The 20,762-nt window shown below is 42.0% G+C and overlaps 1 protein-coding gene across 1 annotated transcript in view; it reads right to left on the bottom strand.

Annotated features, from left to right (window-relative positions):
• Positions 1–20,762, bottom strand: part of LOC109290675 (apolipophorins) — a 116,032-nt gene that overhangs the window by 39,001 nt on the left and 56,269 nt on the right. The window contains exons 10-14 of the mRNA XM_019507382.1: positions 19,520–19,685; positions 13,563–13,745; positions 8,717–8,869; positions 6,657–6,801; positions 1,360–1,518 (exon numbers count right to left, since the gene is read on the bottom strand). Of these exons, the coding sequence (XP_019362927.1) occupies positions 1,360–1,518; positions 6,657–6,801; positions 8,717–8,869; positions 13,563–13,745; positions 19,520–19,685 (806 nt within the window). The remainder of the gene's footprint in view (positions 1–1,359; positions 1,519–6,656; positions 6,802–8,716; positions 8,870–13,562; positions 13,746–19,519; positions 19,686–20,762) is intronic.

The following is a 20,762-nucleotide window of genomic DNA, read 5'->3' as shown; positions in this document are numbered from 1 at the left end:
CCAGGCCAGTCTTATAGCAGCTGTGTGGGCTGTACACCATTGCTATGGGCTAGGCAGGGGCTGTGCTCAGTGTCCCAGGCTGCAGCATGCATGGAGCCTGCTAGCATGGAGAAAAGGTAAGTGGAGGAAGGAAAGGAGCATGCTGGGGAGCAGAGGTTGTAGGGGGGAGATAGTGGGTGCAGAGGCAGTGAATGGAAAGGAGAAGGCAGGCAACTGCTGTGGTTATGGCCCTGACCTCAGGTAGGACTGTAACCTAAGCCAAAGCAGCTGGCTGTTCCTCCCTTCCCCACCCCCCATGCAATTTAAGATAAGAGACTCCACACACACACACACACACATTAAAATGGGCAAAAACACTCATCTTAGAATCAAGGAAATAAGGTAACACTGGCAGCAGGGACCAGAACACTATCCATAACTTGGCTGCAATGGCTGTCCACCAAAGTGATTGTTAAATCAAAAGAATTTGTGGCAGGCAGGAAAATTAAGTTCATTGGGCTAATTTCTTTTCACATACTTTTATGGCACACTGTAGAGTTTGGTGGACTTCCTCCTGATTTATATCAACATAAGTAAGAGAGAATCATGGTCCTGATTCTGATGTATTTTGGGGTTCTATTAATTCACAATTTAAAATATTCTATAAAAAAGGAAGAGGTGAAAAAATAGAAAAGCCACAGGGATTTAACCCACAGACCTGCTGCATAGCATCCAATTCTATAGCTCAACACAGGAACACAGAATGACGGGGAAGTAGGGCTGGAAGGGATCTCATAAGGTTATCTAGTCAAGCCTCCAGCTCAAGGCAGGATGATCCCCACCTAACCATCCCAGCCAAGTCTAACCTGCTTTTGAAAATTTCCAAGGATGGAGCTTATACAACTTATCTAGATAACCTGTTCCAATACCAGACCATCTGCATATTCAGGAAGTTCTTCCTAATCTCCAGTCTAGATTTCCCATGCTGCAGCTTGAGGCTGCTGTTCCTAGTTCTGTTCCCAAAAGTCACAAACAAAGCCCATCTCCATCCTCTTTATAATCACCCTTCAGGTATTTGAAGACTTATGAACTCTCTCTGCCCCCCTCCCCTCCAGTCTACTCTTCTTCAAGCTAAACGACCCTAATTCTTTCAGCCTTTCCTCATAAGTCTCATCTCCCAGGTCTCTGATCATTTTTGTTGTCCTGCTTTGGACTGTTCCCAAAATGTACATGTCCTTCTTGAAGTGTGAGGCCCAAAACAGATGGTGTTACCGGTGCTGAACACAGCAGAAGAATTGCTTCACTTGATTTGCAAGTGACATTCCTGTTAATACAACCTAGGATTCTGTTGGCTTTTTTTTGCAAGAAGAGCACACATACCTGAATGGAAAGTGACATCTGAATATGAGGAATATTTCCACATTTCCCAATCAAACTCTTTGCTAAGGATGTCATCAGGAATGGAGTCACGGAGGTATTCTTTCAGGGGGTCGTCTGTCTCCAGGAGTTGAGAGAGATGACTCCAAACAAAAGAACCCACTGAAACAAAGAGAAATTTCTGTAAATCACAGAGAAGTAAGAATCATCTGGGCCAGATTTTTCACTTTACACCTGTGTAAATCAAAATCACTCTCCTGCCTGAGTGGAATTAATTCCAACTTTATACACTTTTATGTAACTGAGATCAAAATCTAGCTCACTAGTTAATCTCATCAGTGGCAAAGTTATTTAAAACTCAGTCCTAGAGCATCCTAGCATATCACAGAAAGGACAGATTTTATCTGCAGTTACCCTGTTGACAGTTATAAATCTACCAATTGGTCTAATTAAGTAAATAGCTTTTAAAGTTAATCAACCTCATTATTTGCAGTATGCAAGGGATTTTCTGAACTAAGTGCATCTGGCATGCTGACCAGTTATAGGAGTCTGGCCCTAATGATATATTGTGGATTTCCATTAGTACAACAGAGCAGATTCTCTGTTAATTCACAGTGAAGATTGTCCATTATGTAATACCACTTATACAAATTTACATTTAAAGAACAAAGTCAAGTATTCAGAAGGTCAGAATGCAGCCTTAATTTAGCTTCTTCATGTTGTGTGAATGTTTTTCTTCACAGCTTTCCCCATCACAGGATAGGAAGCTAATAGCAAGGTCCAGAATAGAGCCTAGCTGCCCTACATTCCAGTCCAGTTCCCCTCACTTTCTTTTAATCTAAGTCATTTTAATTTAACTTTCAACATTTCCTTTAAAAAAAAAAAGAAAGAAATTATTTCATGTAGAAACATACTGATGGTCATCAGAAAAACCAGTCATTAGGTCATCTTGCATTCTATGCCTAACTTTGACATGTAGTCTAGTGGTTACAAACACCATAGACAAGATCAGAGATTCAGTACAGTTATTCTGAAAGGCAAATCCAGCTACCAATGCTGCACTGTTTCCCATACCCTGTGTAGAGAGTATTCTCATTTCCCAGCTGTGCAGACATACTTGAGAGCTTTGCCAGCCTGGTGGTTGAGGGGTGCTGAGGGCAGATGGACTGTGCAGGGAATTTACCTGCTAGCCTCTAACAAGCTTGACTAAGCATACGCAAGTGGAGATTTTTCACACTTTCACAACTCATCCAAAACTGGAGGTATTCATAGGGACAGGAAAAAGTATCTCTGATCTTTAGACTGGGGAAAAACTTCAAGCCTCTTCTTAAAATAAGGGAGGCACTAAGAATCTTCAAAAATGGCTTGAAAAAAACCCCCTTAACCCTCACAATACTATTAACCTCTTCTCTGTCTCAGTTTCGATGGGGGTGTCAGTCTGCCAGCCTGGGGCTGCTCTGACCCAGCTCAATGTGCTGTGGAGCAGCTGGCTGGGGCACATGGGTGCTTCAGTGCAGGGCTAACTGACAGGCAGTCTCTACACTGAAGCTCCCTTATGCTCCAGACAGCCCCATCAATGTCTACACATGCATCGCTGTGCAGTTAATAACACCACCACAGGATAATACTTGTATTTACAAGTACTAACCTACAGTGGTGTTTATTAATTTACTGCAGGGACAGGCAATTACTTTGGGCAGAGGGCCAGTTACTGAGTTTTGGCAAGCCATCAAGGGCTGCATGACAGGCAGCCCAGGGCAGATAAATATTAATTTTCTCAATTTTTTTAGGGGCCCTGCAGGCCGGATAGAATGGCCTGGCAGGCTGCATCCAGCCCCCAGGTCGCATTTTGCCCACCCCTGGTTTACTGCAACCTAATAGGGCTGTACGCGTAGATCCAGAGACTCTACTGAGGAGATAATTCAGCTCTGCAGTAAATGTCTCATGGAGACATGCTCACTACCACCTTTACCAATAATGCCACCTAAGCAAACACATGGAATGAGAACTTCCCTCTAGGTTTACAATTCCACCTGCAATTTTATGTCCATCCTACAAGGAAACTGGCAAGAAAAGCCTCTGTCACATGGTAAATAAAGTACTTCACTACTGAGCCTGTAACTGTTTTTGAAACTCCCAGCCTCTGTGCATCAACTGTAAATAAGACAACCTGAGTTGTAGTATCTAAAACAACTGTATCCTTCATAAAAGGGTTTGGTTTTCTAGTACCTTGTTCAGAATCAAATACATGAAAAAACTCCAACATAAGCTTTAGAAGTATAGTTGGTAGCCATGTTGATCTGGGATAAGAAGACTGTGGTAGCGGGGGCCACCCTCAGGGACCAGAAGCAGCAGGGACAGACCCCGACACTCCCGGTGGAAGACTCAGGGATCCTGGCCCTGCTCAAAACCTACCAGAGAGGCAGGACAGGAACAGGAAGAAGCTGCGTGAGCAGGCGTTGCACCACCTTTTCAAGCGGCTGTCAGTCAAGCTGGGCAGCGGCTGGCAGATGACAGCAGCTGCGACCACCACTGCAGGAGCTTTAAAAACCCTGGCAGAGCTTTAAAAACCCTGGCAGGTTTAAAAACCCTGGCAGAAGCAAGAGTGGGGGGGGAGACGCAAGAGGCGAGACTTGACTTTTAAAAGACACTCTCATGGACCCAGAGGGAGACAGCCTTCCATTTTCAGCTTCCTCTGTGCAAAAATGAAATTTATTTCCTACTTATAAGGACTTTTTACCATCTGGTACCATCTACACTTTTCCCAGAGCCTGATGAAGGGACTTTGATCCTGAAAGCTTGCAGAAAAGGACAATTTTCTTGCAATTTCCCAGTTGGTCTAATAAAAGGTATCATTTTGAAGCCAAGAGTTCTAGGTTTTTGTATGTCTAACATAAGCTTTGGGTATGTTATCTACTGTATCTGTGACTGTTTACATTCTGCAAGTACAGCAGTTCAGGAGAAAAGTCACACACTACATAGGCTTTTAAGACTACTGCCCTTGATCATTGCTGCAGACAAACAATAGCTTTGGACTCCTGCTTGTAAAGTAGAAATAAACCCTGATTTTATTTCCTCCACATCACATTAACGAGAAGAGGATTGCAAAATATATTCATTCTCAGCAGACTTGAAATCACTGGGCTTTATAACCATTAACTGCTGACTGCTGAAACCATTCTGAGCAAACCCCCTTCACAGCCGGCCCTGAATTTAAGTACTCATGTGTGGCAAAAGAAGCTGCACAGATTTTTCGCTTTTATGCAACCCTAATTCTTATTCCTTTCATACTAACTGAACTTGCTTCTTCTCTGGACAATTCACCACACAATCAGTGTTTGAAGCCTAGTGTGGTGCCTAGTGTTTCTGCTCAGGTTTAGCATTTAGTTCAACATCTCATGTCAGCAATCTGGCTCAGGTCAGAAAGTAATCAGTCAGGCTAGGGACAGAAGTTACACATCAGCCAGTTTAAGTGATCAGAAACTGGTTTAAAACTGTAACGAAACAGATGTTCAGTGCACATAAACCAGTTTGAAAATGGCTGAAACTGGTTTAAGATAAACCTTGAATGCAGTATCAGACTTAACTGATCTGTGTCAAACCAGTTTATGAAACTTCTCTCCCAGACCCCTTCCTGCTTCAAGTTAAATCACAGTCTCCCAGCATCCCAGCATGCTCTGCAGCCCTGGGCTGGGCTATACTGCCTACTCCACAGAGTAGGGCTGACCCCGCCCCTCCATTTCCTACCTGGAGCAGTGAGGGCTGGCTGACAAAAGGGTGGGGGGCAAGCCTGATTGGAGATGCAGGCCAGTCGAAAGAAGGAGGACTGCCCCTCCCTCAGCAAACCCCAGGTGGGGTCTGGGACCAGGAAGAGGGGTTGAACACCCCTTCCCTTGCTCAAACTTACTGCTGGCTACAACTGTGGATTACAAATCCCATAGGCACCTAGAAGGGAGGGGAGGTGATGAGCAACCCTGCAAAGTCCTGCTGCTATAATTCTGGACTGAAAATCCCAGAAACCTAGTGTTTCATGCAGCCCTAGTGTCACTGTTTTGATGAAATGAAATGGCACAGCAGTTTTAAATCTAGAAAAACTTTGAAACGAAATGCTGTTCCGTCAAAACCTCAAAGCGCAAGTCGAAATGGAACGACGCTGTTTCACACAGCCCTATTTTTGACTGTCTGTACCTAGCCCCAAAGAGTTATTCAAGTAAGCAGGATGAAATAAAGCAAACAAGTCATAATACTTGTCTGAGCTCTACTATTTTTCCAGATATATTTATACATGTTTTAAATAGCTGCTACACTGTTACCTAGGAACTATATATTTGGGCATATTATAAGTACATAAGAAAGATAGACATTTTTTGGATCCTTTCTAAACCACCTTATTCTCTTAACTGTATTTTTCCCTTAGAGAATTATTAATGATTTGTTGTTCCTGTTGTTTATCACTACCTCTGTAGTTTCCACACTGTTCTCCAGTGGTCTGAGGAGCTGCTCCTGTCACAATGATACCTTGGCAAGTCTTGCTGATGGTTCCAGAAAAGTAAAAAACTCTTAAGGTTTCCACAAGCTTTTTGATCAAGTAATGAAAAAAAAGAATCAATGCATCTCTCTCTGGATTCTCCAGACATACTTTGTCTCTGCTGTTTAGTTTTGGCCTCCTTTGCATTTATTTCCCACTGTTTATGTTGTATTCTATTGCATCTGTAATGTTTGGGGGTAGTTCAGCTTACAGCAAAGGCAAAGTGACAAGGAGAGAAGTGCAGTGGAAGCTGTAGTCAGTAAAAGGTGAATCAGTAACAACAAAAGTGCACTCTGCACTAAGTAGACAGATATAAGTCAGGGAAACAAGGAACATTTTAAAGAAATACTTGGAAAAACATTTTTCCAATCCTCATTTCTTACCATGTTATTTTTAGAAATGTAGAAACTGTTCATTTTTCTGGTACTTTTCTCTTTCTCCATTCCAGAAACTATGCAATTAGCCATTTGGTATTCAGAATGTAATAATACCTAGCAGGGCTCCATGTTTATCCCTAATTTTCCTTGATATTATAAATGGGTGTCTATTAAAAAAAGTGAAAAAACTGGGGGAACCCTCTCTTGCTTTTATTTCATTTTTCATTGAACTCTCTTTTTTTTTTTTTAAAGGAAAAAAGCCAGTTACAATTGCTTTAAAGTATGTAAGGTGGACCTGAGATGGGCTGCTGCTGCTTGCAGCTTAAGATTCCTACTAAAGTCAAAATCTTTAAAAGAGCCAGAAATTAAAATATTAAAAGTACTTGTCTGCTGACCTTGGCTAGATGTCTCTCGCTGAAAAGTCTGTTGTACTTGGCGAAAGAGCTCTTTACTCGGACACTTCATTGCTATATAATACGAAGCAATTCTTATTTCCACATCATCATCAGCGGCTTGATACAGCTGGACTAATACGGTGCGCTAAAAGGGGAAAAATTATCAGAAACAGGCTAAAGGACCCAAGTACCCAAACATAGCTCACATGGACCGATTTTAAGGTAAAAGTTTTACCAGTACAGGACCAAATCCAAAGTTCCACATAAAGAATCTGATCCTGCTAACAGTTGTGTGTAAGTAGCTTTTCTTCATGTGAGCAGATGCTCTTCCCTTCAAAAGCCCTTTGGTGCCATGACTCCCATCCAGCCCCTTCCCCTCGGAACTCCTTCCAAATTTTTCCTCCTACCCCTCAAAGCCCCTGACCAAGGGACAGGCAGGGGCAGGGCTCTAACTACCCCCTGCCCCACACCATGCCCATAGCTGGTCTCTGCTGCCCTCCATTCTCAACATATAGAAACAAACTGCTGAGTCAGGAAAGGACTTGCTTCAGCTTTTTGTAGTGCCCCTATCCGGAGAGACCAATTGCTCTGGTTCCACCCCTTCCCAGCTTTATGCTGCCCTGATTACGCTGCTGGCTCAGCATCCCAGACTACATCACCTGCTGCAAGAAACAACCCAGGAAAGGAGTTACTGATTCCCTCTGCCTCATCTTTGCAACTCCCTCCTGCCTCCGAGCTTTGCGTCACAGCCAGCATGCAGCTGTACTTGCCTTCAACCCTGTCCCTCCCTTCCCCATCTTGACTGATTTGTTGTGGGTTTGAATCCAAAGGGAGTAAAGCAACCCAGTATGGGGTCCTAGGTTGTGGTACACCTTTATTGGACATGCTGGAGGTGAGCAGAGAAATGTTACCAGGATAACTGTATAAGAAAGGATACCTTGATTAGCAGAAGATCAAATGTTAACACCTATGAAGGAAAGAGTTTAATAGAAATCAGCTAAATAATAATGAGCCATGAAGTCAATTGACTCCCTCAGCTCATGTGAACAGCAATGCAGCTGCCCCTGCTAGACAGTTTCTTTTAAAATTTGAGTGGAGCAGGAATCAAAGTGGGATGTAACTGCACAACTAAACCCCTCCTCAATCCACCTGTGCTCCCACCGAGACAGTTGGTTCAATAAAAAGATATTGCCAGAAAAACACTTGTCTATACCATGAAACTGCATTCAACATTTCACTCAATTTCAATGGCAGCTCTGACCTGGTAACAATGACAGGATCATGTCTGTCACTTACATGCCAGCTTGCATGGTAAATACATCCACTCATAAAATTAGCAGGAAATGCATTATCTTTCTGGGTATAACTCAGCATTCAAGTCTTCTCAAATGTTACAGAAAATGTCATCTTTCTCTGTAGAAAACATGCTTTAGGCAAGCTTTGCTTCAGTAAAACATGCTGGATATAGTTTTTTAGACTTCTATACCAAGTGCTGTGCTGACAACTATATTTCGCTCTTTCCTCCAGCCAGCTAAGAAAAGGAATGTCCTAGATGTAACCCTTATTTTGCCTACTGCATCAAACTTCCAGTACTGACACTTACCATATCACAAGTGGAGACGGAGGCGTGGAATGTTAAAAAACACAGAAACAGAAACAAAAAACTGCCCTAAGGTCTTCAGCAAAAACATGCAAGCCACACAACTCAAGTTACTGCTTTAGAAAGCCAGCAACAGGTACCAAAACAAGCCAACTGGGATGCCACAGTTGTCCAAACACAAGCCAAGACATAGTACCTCATAATCTAAAATGCAGTATTTATAGTTCGTTCACCTGTACCTTTTTGCCTATGAAAAAAATGACATTTGTCAAAAAAAATCCTCCAAATAGCTCTTTCGCTTCTCTAAGAAGCACATGGTATTTTCCAGAAAGAGTTCTGCTGGGAGATACTTTTAAACTCAGTTTCCAGCCATTTGTTCAGCCCATAATTTATAGCATGCAGTCTACAATCCAATATAACAATAATAAACCATCAGCCACTGACAATGTCAGTCACTTACGTTGGCAGTGCAGGGAATGCGTCTGAAGGCCTGTATGGCTGCTAGTCGGATTTCGGTAGGGTGGCTTTTCTGGAATGCACATGAACTGAGGACCGGAGTAAGAGATGTGGCTGCCAGACCTGCATTTCCAATTGCTTTTAACACTAATTGCGTCTGAAAATACAAAAGCAAGGCAGGATGAGAAACTGGAGCTGGAACTGTTGCAAACGTATCCAGTCATCTGTACACAATGTTTTATTATGGCCACATTATCATGCCTTGCTTCAAAATTCTCTGCCTAAAACAGACTTCTGCTCATTGTTGCAATTTATTGCAGCATGAGACATTCCCAATGAACAGAAAATATGATCTGATCATAAGACTGAACCACAGACCAAATTCACCTGTAGACAGGATGTGAAGAGTATTATCTTAGATACTTTAGAATGGCTGAATTTTCCTTGCAAAATTTCAGAACAGAAATTACTGGTAGCAACCTTGATCCAGGCTAGCAGTTTGGATCAAAAACGGTGATTGAAGACCATCTGCCTATCAGCCAGAGAATTAGACCTGGTCACAAATTAAAGTTTTGTCGGCATAGTTATATCTAGTAGCATGGTGAAAAAAACAAAAAACTATGCCAGCAAAAATGCTATTGTAGAAGCAGTTATACTAGCAACATAGCCCTTTTTCCCAGAGTTACTTATTTTGTGTGGAAAATTGGTGCCAATAAAACCACTTTTTTGCCAGTGTAAACCGTGTCTTCAGTATACCAGCTACACTAGGATGCATATACCAGCAAATCCTTTTTAGTTGAAACAAGGCTGTACATGCATAGAAAATTTGTTTCCCTGTTTCACAAAATGGCACTTAAGTGAAATTGGGCTTGGAACTGTAAAACTACAAAGGCATAAAAATATAGTTCATATGCATTTCAACATGACAGGAGATCGGGTATAGCATAAACTATTTCAAGTACTTTAAAACCATATCTTATTTTGATTGGGGTAAAAAATGTAGTGGGAAATTCTGGATTTCTGGATACAAATATTTCATAGATTTTCATAGACATTAGGCCTGGAAGGGACCTCAGAAGATCATCGAGTCCAGCTCCCCGCCTAAAGGGCAGGAAGTCAGCTGGGGTCATAGGATCCCAGCAAGATAAGCATCCAATTTACTCTTGAAGGTGTTCAATGCAACTGCTTGAACCACCTCCAATGGCAGGCTGTTCCACACCTTGGGGGCTTGGACGGTAAAGAAATTCTTCCTTATGTCCAGCCTGAAATGGTCTTACAGTAGTTCATAACCGTTCAACCTCATCATCCCTTGGGGCGCTCTGGGGAACAAACGTTCCCCCAGGTACTGGTGGTCACCCCTGATAAACTTATAGGTGACCATCAGATCACCCCGGAGCCTGTGCTTTTCCAGGCTAAAGAGCCCCATAGCTCTCAGTCTGTCATCATAAGGTGTGTTTTCCTGACCTCTGATCATGTGCATGGCTCTCCTCTGCATCCTCTCAAGCTTTTCCACATCCTTTTTGAATTGTGGGGCCCAAAACTGGATGCAGTACTCCAGCTGCGGCCTCACCAAGGCCAAGTACAGTGAGAGGATGACATCCTGGGATTTGCTTGAGAAGCATCTATGGATACAAGCCAGCGTTTTGCTCGCTTTACTAGCCACAGCATTGCATTGAAGGCTTATGTTCACTTTGTAGTCAATGATGACCCCCAAGTCTCTTTCTTGGATGATTAAAACGTCATTTGCCAACAGATGCCATACAATTACCACAGCTGTTTCCTACATCAAATATTAGGGAAACCAGCAACTTTGCAGAAACCAGACAGCATAGACAATGGTTGGAACCAGATAACTGTTGGAAAATGACCACCTTTTAATAGCACTACTGTGCCTAAACTCCATATATCAACAGATTCAAGTTCTGGTAGGTCAACTGATCTTTTTGTGGTTCTTAGATAAGCTGCATCATACAAAGCCTGATTTTTCTCCTGTACCAGCGTCAGTCAGGAGTAACTGAAGCCAACCAAGATTAAATGCAATAGAAGCCAGCATAAATGAATAAGCCTGAGGCCCCATTTGCTGTCAGACGTCTCTGATAAGATCTCAGCCAGGAGATTCTTTCCACTGTATTTGGACGTTAATTGTTCCATGGCAATTTTAGTAGAATTCTCCTAGAGCCACAATCCTCTTCCTCCTACCCCTTGCAGCATGGAGCTGACCACCTTCTGGTTGCTGCCAGGATTGTGAACGTAAACACATGGGTTAGGGACAGACATTCAAAATGCCTGAGGCTGAATTGATTCAATCTTTCCAGGTTAGGTTAACCTGGCTAAGCTAAAACAGCTTTGTAACTGCACAGACATCCCAGAAATGCAGGCACGTGCCTGTGGTGGCTCAGGCTAGAACCTGGGGGGGGGTGCACTAGAGTAGCCCTCCCTTCCTTCCACAGTACTGAGCTGAGGGGGCTATGGCCAGGCTCTAGCAGGATACTCTGATTAGCACAGCAAAGATTTGATGGGGTTTATCACCCCATTAAGAAAATAACAGAGGGACATCACCAGCTACCTGTTGATTCTGCATAGATGGTAGCCAGCATGTGGTCTGCTAACTAATACACAGACACCTCCTCAGCAAGGCAGAGGGGAGGGAGGAATTCCTGCTTAGTAGGGAGTGGTGAGGGGGAGAGGGGAAGCAGCCTGCAGTCTCTGGAGCTGCAGCCAGGAAGCAGAGAGCCCCGTCCAACCCAGAGAGTATGCCAGGATACTGGGGGAGTCTGATTTATCTTAAACCAGCAAGGGGTCTGGGACAGATATTACATAAACTGGTTTGAGCCAAATCAGTTAAGTCTGATACTACATTCAACCAGGTTTATCTCAAACCAGTTTCAGCCATTTTCAAACTGGTTTATGTGCACTGAACATCTGTTCTGTTCCAGGTTTAAACCAGTTTCTGATCACTTAAACCAGTTTGTGTGAAATGTCTGTCCCCAGCCATGGTTACCAGCAGCAGCCACACTTTTTTCAGCCCCCTGAAATCACTGCCCAGGGCAGCTGCCCCTATTATTTCCTCCCAGTTATGCCACTGCAGCCCCTGAAAGGCCATGAAAGTGAGCATTTGAACATTTTTATCTCCCTCAGAATTCAATAAAGATGAGGGATGCTCAGCTCTCTAAAAAATTAGGCCATTTGTATTTAGGTGCCTAGCTTAGTATGTAGACTCTTAATGATATGTAGGGGTGCAGTGCCTGTAGATGTGCGGAGAGACTGTACAGCGCATCATGCTAATTAGGATGGCTCTATCAGCCTCTACTTTGTGCATCAGTGTCTATGTGCTTCAAAATGGCAGTGGGGGCACATTAACTAAAGCTTGTTCAACAAGGTTTAGTTAAAGCACCCCCACCACCTTTCTGAAGCATGGGGACCCTGATACATGAGACGCTGTGAGTGCTTTAATTAGAGTGGCTCTTGGAGACACTCTAATTAAAGGACTCCCCTCCCCCCTCCCCCCCATTCCCAGAGCATGTGTAAAAATGTTAGCTGTCCAACATCCATTGATTTCAATGGAAATAATTTTGGAGATCTGTGCCAAGGGGCCTACACTGAACAGTGAGTGTGCGAAACCTTTGGCTACATTCTGCAGAGTTTTGGGATTTCACAGGACTGTAAATATCAAATTATTATGTATTTTCATGTAAAGCTCATGCATGGAATACCAAGGGGAAAACTCCTTTGTTATGTGAATGGCTTTTTAAAAGAAAACTAGGCTTGCTGAGAAATACATGTTGAACAAATTAAGAGAAATCTGGCTTACTATCAGGAAACAGTTCCTAATGGGGAGAGCTATTAGACTATGGAATAGTGCCTCAAGGGAAGTGGTAGAAGAGCTATTGCCTGAATCATTTAAAAACCAGGCTAGATGCAGCATCAGAAAATATACAATTGGGAACAATTTTGCCCAGGCCAGGAGACAGGGCTAGATAACCTCATACAGCAGACCTTTTCCACCTGTATTACCATTTTCCTTCTATAATCATATGACCCACAGGGAAGTCAAAGAAGTTCAGGAATGGAATTATTATCTCAAAAGTTCACTTGAAATTCCCATTACATAAAACTGTTTTATGAATTATTCCTTCATTAAGTAATGTATGCAGAAGTGAGAGTCAACAGACTGCTCAAATCATACCAAAAAAAAAAAAAGTGTGCAAATGCTTTGCACATTGGGACCTTAAATAAATACCAGGAAGCACAAAACGCATGATATTTTACATGTTTTTGGTGCTCCTGTTATACTTTCTAGCACACTTTCTAGCACTACCATAGTTGTCTGAGTTTTAAGTAGAAGAAAGAGGAAGCTAATTTAAGTGAAAGGAGAACTGGTAGGAAGATAGGTCCAGATAAACAGAAAACAGTTAAAAAGGAAGAATCTAGGGATATGCACTAATTCATTCCCAGAGCAACAGAAAGCTCAAACAGGAAGCAACCAGGACAATACAATTTCCCTTCTGCAGTAGATCCACCAAGCGTCATGCCCAGCAACTCCAGCTATGCTGCCGTTGCCCAGAGTGAATCAGTCTGTAACATCACAGGTGGTGGCATAGCAACTTCTTTCTGTCCACCAAGGCTTTTTTTGCCCACCTCATCCCACATACTAAAGAACACATCTGAATTTACAGAGAGAGAAATACTTACGAACTTATAGGCATTTGTGTCATTACTGCATTGTATTTCATTTTTATCATACAAGTATTTAATATTATTGTATCACAAGACAGTAGAACGAAAGAGTGGCCATTTGAAACTGGAAGCTGCTCTGTGGAGCTATTCCACAAATGTCTAATGGCAGATACCTGGCTGAGGTCTTCCAATTCTTCCAAGCTGCAGTTTCTTCCCAGGTATCCCTCCAGAATCCTTGTTACCATCTGCACTGCAGGTACCAGGTTACAGGCACTGCTACTTGAACAGAAGTTATGCACCATAGCTGTTATTCCTAGGAAGGTAGTCTGGCTTGCTCCTGGTGATTGTAGCAAAGGCTGTAAACCAACACAAGGACACACTGCTCAAGAAATGTAGCTCTCTTGTTAGTACTCTTAGCACTTTATGGCATTTATGTGTTCACAGAGATTTGTAAGCATTAACTAGCTCAACTTCATAGTTTTCAGAAACAACATAAGATTAGCAGTAAATTGAAACAACCCCCATTTTCTAATATTTTTTTCTTTCAAAGGCTTAATAAAAATATCCCAGGGCAATTCAGAGCACAGCCCCAGAAGGGCGTTGTCCAATAGGAAATTCTTCCAGCCACACATGTACAAATGGCAGAACTAGGAGCAATGGTGCAGCAAGGGAAGTTTAGGTTAGATATTAGGAAGAATTCTCTCACTAGGAAGGTAGTAAAACACTGGATCAGGTTACTCAGAGAGGTGGTGGAAGCTCCATCCTTGGAGGTTTTCAAGACCTGGCTAAACAAAGCTTTGGCTGGGATCATCTAGTTGGGGATGGTCCTGCTTTGAGGAGGGTGTTGGACTAGATGACCTCCTGAGGTCCCTTCCAACCCTAATTTTCTATGATTCTATGAAATGAGAACTGAATTGGCATTAGTATTACCGATTTGCAATCCAAGGAAGGACTTGAGGCTTCCCTCCAAAGTGAAATGTACTCCAAGACAATCCTCTTAGTTAGACACTGCTGTGTTTTCATCACAAATAGGACTGGGATCTCCAAGTTAATATCAAGATACAACATATAGAAACCATTGATTCAGGACTGTTGTACCCTAGCTGTAGCTAGTGTGGACATTAATACAAGTGGCTATTCTAAAGTACTCTCAACAGGGAAGTGTTTTAAATAAAGGCCCCCCATTGTAGTATAATTTTGATCAGATATAACAGTTGTGGTGCACACATTAAATATAAACATTTATTGAGGTGGAAGGGAGCAATGTTATAATAAAAAGTGACACTTTATTACCCGTGAATGGAGCATTAATACCAAGAGTTAATAAATGACTAGTCATAGAATCATAGAAAAATAAGCCTGGGAGATTGTTCAGGAGATTATTTAGTTCAAACTCCTCTCAAGGCAGGGTCATCCCTTTCTAAACTATTATCTAAGTATCGAACCATTTACTCCAATGGGCCAATAAGTTATTTATAATCATGGATATCACCTTCCACTGATATACTTATAGCTATATATAATCCATGCTTCTCATGCATGTGGCATGCTTACAATTGCTATAAAACATTTATGAGTCACTTATATGCCATTTATAAGCAGGCCCTTAAAATATGGGGTTGACCCACATGCTGTATATAAAGCCCAGTCTTGAAAACCATTACTCACATAAAGTTAGTCTTTTACATTCAAATAGGACCTGCAGTCTATGAAGTTTGTGGCTGCTATAGCTACAATAGGCTGAAATGCTGGATTTCTGTTTTATGGGAAATGTCAAGATTTCAAAATTAAAGTTTTATTCCAAATAAAAAAAAAAGATAAATATTTGGAGATTTCCCATTTAACAGAATTTATGGGGGAAAATCATTTTGGAAGATTTTGATATTTAATTTTTGGAATTGGATTTTTCCATTTTCATTATTTTTATATTTTACATTATTTTGGTAGCTGGGATATATAATACAGGCAACCCCTGCTTTGTGCTCTTAATTGGTTCCTGAAAAACTGAGTATTAAGTGAAACCAGGTGTTAAGCAAAACCAACTTTCACAAGCCACCAAAAATCACCAGAATCAGGGCTGTCAGGATTAGCATCAGTTTCAGTGCCAGCTGTATGATGCCCATGAGTATTATAACAAAACAGGCTGAGCGCTAAGTGGAATCAGCTATCAATGCAAAACAAGCGTTATAGTTAAATAGCAATAAGCGAAACAGCACTAAGCCGGGGTTGCCTGTATACAAATATGATTTGTGTTACTCTCAAGTATGTTAATTCTCCTAGAAAACAATGGGAGTTTACAATTCTCTACAGGATAATATTGACTGAATTGATTGATTGAATATATATTGTTGATTTGGCAACAGGTTTCTGTTGCACTTGCTGGCAATCAAAGCAGTTTCTGATTTGTGCTTTAGTAATGAGATATAGCAGTGAGGAGCTTTTCAACCCCTACACAATTTAGCTTTCTTACAGAATTGTAAACCCAAACCAACTATCAGATTAAGAGCAGATGTGGAGGTCCAGGGAGGAAAACAAAAAGACCAGCTGGAGAGAAGAAGAGATGGAAAGGAAAAAAAGCAGCTGGAGGGAGAAAGGATGAGAAGGGACAGGGGAAGCAAGGGAGACTTTGTTGAAAAAATCATAGTCCCAGCACTCTAAAGACAGGAATAAATCCAACAACAGCTCATAACATATCTGCTCAGTGTGTAATGAATGTGTATGAATACAGCACGGCCATTGAGCAGAATCATCATTTATGCATGATAGTCAATCTTTTAATGTAACACACAATTTTAATGAGCCAATTCCATGAGTAAAAGGTGTACTTATGTGTAAGTGTTTGCAGGACCATGACTCATGAGTCATGAGCTATTAACAGATGGTTCTCCAATATGCAATCTTTTCAAAAAACTGAAAACAAAACTTCTCAACTAAAGGCAACTTAGGAGAAAAATACTGAAAGCTAGTTGTGTCCCTGAGAGTCTGTCTGTTTTCATAATGAATGTATCTTTCTATGAGTCCTATAAATCTGTAGTCAAACCCCAGATCACCCCAAATTCCAAAGTAAATATACTTTTGCTAAAAAAACCTTTCATTTCAGCAGGGATTCAGAAAACTCAATGAATATTATATGAATTGTTATGAATGCAGTATGAATTGTTCCTAATAGATGTTGTGGAAAGCCTACAAAACTCTTTGGCAGTTGTCCCCCTACTGCCCTAGTCTATAACATTCGATCAGGAAAAGAAGGATGTGAGAAACAGCTAGCTTGACTCTTCATGTCTAATCAATTGATCATTGGCAGTCAAGCCAAAGATGCACAAAAAATTATTATTGAGACATTTTACTCTGTTACATAATGATTTGTTATAGCTTGCTTCTGTCACTCCCCCTCTAGGGGATTTTTAAACACGTTGAGTTACATGAATATTTATTAAGCGCTGGCCAATAAAACAGGACAGTACTACCAGTTCTTGTTGCAAAAAAGGCAAAACAGTGCAGTGGGCTGTATTAATAGAAGTGTTACAGGCAACCCCCACTTAGCGCTCTTAATTGGTTCCTCAAAAACCGAGCGTTAAGCAAAATGGGCGTTAAACAAAACTGGAAGTATTTGACAACCCAAGATGGTGACCGCAAGTGTTTTTAATGGCCAAAGATGGTGACTGCAAACATTATAATGAAACTCGTTGAGCACTAAATGGAATCAGGTAGCAATTTAAAATGAGTGTTATAACAAAATAGCACTAAGCGAAACAGCGTTAAGCAGGGGTTGCCTGTACTTGCAAGCAAGGGAAGGGATTTTTATGCTCTATTCAGCACTGGTAATGGCTCACCTGAAGTACCATGTCCAATTTTGGACCCTACATTTCAAGGAGGATGTGGACAGACTGGAAAGAATCCAGTGTAGAGTAACAACAATGGTTAGAAGCCTAAGAACTAGAGGTGCACTAATACATCAGTCTGATATCAGATCAGCACCGATATAAAGAAAATTTAATACATAGGAAATTGGCCATAGCCTGATCATTTGGCCAATAAACAGCCCTTGCATGCATGCAGTGCAGTACAGGCAGTGAGGAGCACAGCCCAGCAGTATGGAGAGCTGACACCAGCTGGTAAGTCTGGTGTATGGGGAAGGAAGGGGCATGGGGGGAGGCAGACCAAGGCCCCCATGAGGACGAAGGAACGGGGCTGGAGCTGGGGCAGGGGCACGCGCTGCCCAGCCGGGGTGGAGCGGGACAAAGCCGAGGCTCATCTGGGTGGGTGGGTGCAGGAGGGGGGAAGCTCCAACTACTGTGCACTGCTTGGCCGGGAGTCACTAGTCAGGTGGTTCATCCGGCACAATGGTGGGAGCTGCTTCCCCTGCACCCCCTGGACATGCCTCTTGGCTTTTCTCTCGCACCTTTTCCTCACTTCACTGCAGAAGGCATGGAACAATGGCCATTTTTCTATAGATGAGTTTTGGTCTGTGCCTTGTTCATAATCTGGTCCACTATTTATTCAGAGGTCTTAATGTTACATTTTTTTCTGAAAAGCCAAATCACCTATAAAGCTGATGAAGCAGGATAAACTGAAGAAGAACTGTTTGGTGCATTGCAATCTCATTTTCTCCTTTCTACAGAGACCCTCCACCCTTTGTTATGTCAGAGCCAGGCAGGTTGTTCATTCCAGTCTTCTCAGTAACAGAAATACTGGGAATCTTGCAAACAAGCATCTCTTAACAGGAACCTGAGCTTAATTTTGCAAGCCAAGAAAATCTTCAGAGAATACTGCTTCAGAAGCGCATTCATGCTTGTGTGCCCTTCTAACTGAACCAAACTCTTTGAAGTACTCCCATCAAAAACCCTATTTATAGACGTTTCAGTCATTGGCCCCTGCAGAAAAGTAGCCCAACAGAAGGGCTCTGTGCAAGTACAACATAATAGAGCTTAAGCTCCCCTTAGGGAGTATGAAAATTCTGCATCCTTCCCTCCAAATTTTGGAGTGAAAGGTGTCAAATGCTATGTGAGCTGAAATGTGTTGACCCACATCACAATCCACACAGGAAAGAAGTCCACATCACAGTACACACAGAGCACATATACGCAATTAGCATAAGTTAAAATCATAACATCTTCAATAGCACTAAATCTGACCGAAAGGTGGAATGTGCGTGTACAGTGCTTCTGAAACGATGCCAGAGATTGGCAGGACTGCAGAGTGGGATTGAAACTGAATTGGCAGCCCTCTTTAGTTGAAGGCACAGCTATAGCAGGAGCTCCAACAGTATCAGTTTCCCCACAGTGCTGTACTGATAAACCTGAAACGTGACTCACAGGGACGAGTCTCTCTGGACCAAAGGGTACTTCAGTATTTACCCCTGTATTTTTCTCTCTGCTGCCAGTCTACATCAAGCACCTGTAACTGAGTACTGTTCGTATCCTCTTTTGGAGTCCCAAATGAAATGTGTTGGGAGCATCAGTCCCTTCCCAGTCTCATCACCAAAATCACTTTTACAAATGAAGGTGAGCAGAGTCACTCCTCAGCTCTGAAATTCCCTTCCTCTCGAGGCCAACCAGAGCCCAAATCTTGACATCTTTTGGAAGTACTGTAAAAACCTTCCTAAATCAGCAGACTTTCAGCAAACAAAACTAGGCTGGAGTATTTTTAGGTTACTTTATTTGATATGCTGTTTTGTTCTTTTGTTTGTTTTCCTGTTTTATAAGTTATTCTGTTCACTTATTGTAAGCCCCTTCATTGTAAAGGACAGTTTATAAATCATATAAATAAACAGAGTTTCTTATCAATTTATATCATTCCTGTACTAGAGTTTAATATACAAAGGGTGCACCATCATGAGACACTTAATGCACAGTAGATTAATTCTACTGTGCATTAGTGCATCACAGCAAACGCCATGCTATTGCACTAATGCACAGTAGAATTAGTCTACTGTGCACTAGCATCACTTAGAAGGCGTACGTCACCACTACTGCCAATAGCACCAATTACTGCATATGTAGTTAGCACCTGTTATTACAGGTACTAAACTTAATGCACAGTAACCACAGCACACTAATACATGTGTAGGCATACCCAGAGAATAGGAACCAGCTGGTTTAAATGATAGAAAGAAAAATGGTCTGCTCACAGCAAGAGAGTTGATCATGCCTGCAGTGGGCTTCAGAATGAATGACAGTGACCAAAGGAAAGATTCAATTTTGTCCTCTTCCACTTCTTTTGAGACTATAATTTCTTTCATAAGGAAAACACAGGCCTCTGTAGCACAGGATGGGAGAGCGTCTGCCAGTGGCTGCCTAAAACAGGGGAGAAAAAATGTTAAACCTGATCCAATACAAAGTATCAAAGAGTCAAAGAACACTTATCTTCTGACACCCTAAGGCTGATCTACCTTCAAAGGAAATGAAAGCCCATTAATGAACTGAGGGCCAATAAACTGAAGTCAGTGGTAGGAGTGCCCTTGGTTTTGAGGGCTGCAGAATCATAGATCCTTAGGCCAAGATTGGGACTACTTATTTTGGGCATCTCAGGTTCTGGGCGCCTACCAGGGACTTGAATTTCAAGAAAGGCATCTGAAAATTGGGAAGAATTGTCTCAAATTGAACATCTAGGCTGCATCTGGACAAGCATGGATGTTTGGTTTCCTGGGGACAAGTAGTGGTGGCACACCTTGCTACACCACTACTTGTCCCCAGGGAACACCCATGCCACGTGCACTTTGGCGCATGGCAAGTTACCCTGGGTGGGGTAGAGGAGGCTGGGGCCACCACTGGGCTGGCCCCAGCAGCCTTACCTGGAGTCCTGGGGGCCTCCCAAGGCTGCAGCAGGGGCAATTCTGTCACGTGGAGCCTGGCCAGCAGCCACAGCTTTTTTACCCAAACCTGGGATTTTTATTTTTTTTTCACCAAACCATCTGTGAACTTTGTTTAAGTTGTTTGACCTCTGGAAAGGCTAGACAAGGGGTTTTGACGTTCCTGCTTGGAGTCAGCAATGATGGTAAAAAGCATTCTATTAGAAAGGAAATCATTTGTAGGAATGGGAAAGCCAGCTGGGACCAGTTAAGAGCAGAAACAAAATCTTTAAAAACACCAACATCCAAAAAATTTATTTTTATTTACATTTTTTTAACCTACCTCTGTTCTTTGTGGCTGATGAAAGCTTGAAATATGAAAAACTACATGTGAGACTAATTTCCATGGTACTATTAATATGACTACAAAGAAGAAGTAGTAGAAATTATTCTCCTGTATGGTCTCCACCAGACCATTTTTGCAGTGTCAAGAAATTAGGTTATGTTGGGTTTTTACCTGGAAAGGCCAAACAGATTAGCTTTTTAATATATCACTAAAAATATTTTAATAAATGTCCATGTA

This window comes from Gavialis gangeticus, unplaced genomic scaffold (genome assembly GCF_001723915.1).
Source record: "Gavialis gangeticus isolate Ggan-Ray unplaced genomic scaffold, GavGan_comp1, whole genome shotgun sequence".
Classification (NCBI taxonomy): Eukaryota; Metazoa; Chordata; order Crocodylia; family Gavialidae; genus Gavialis; species Gavialis gangeticus.
Note: the sequence above shows the minus strand (reverse complement) of the source record. Positions and strands in the feature narration are given on the sequence as shown.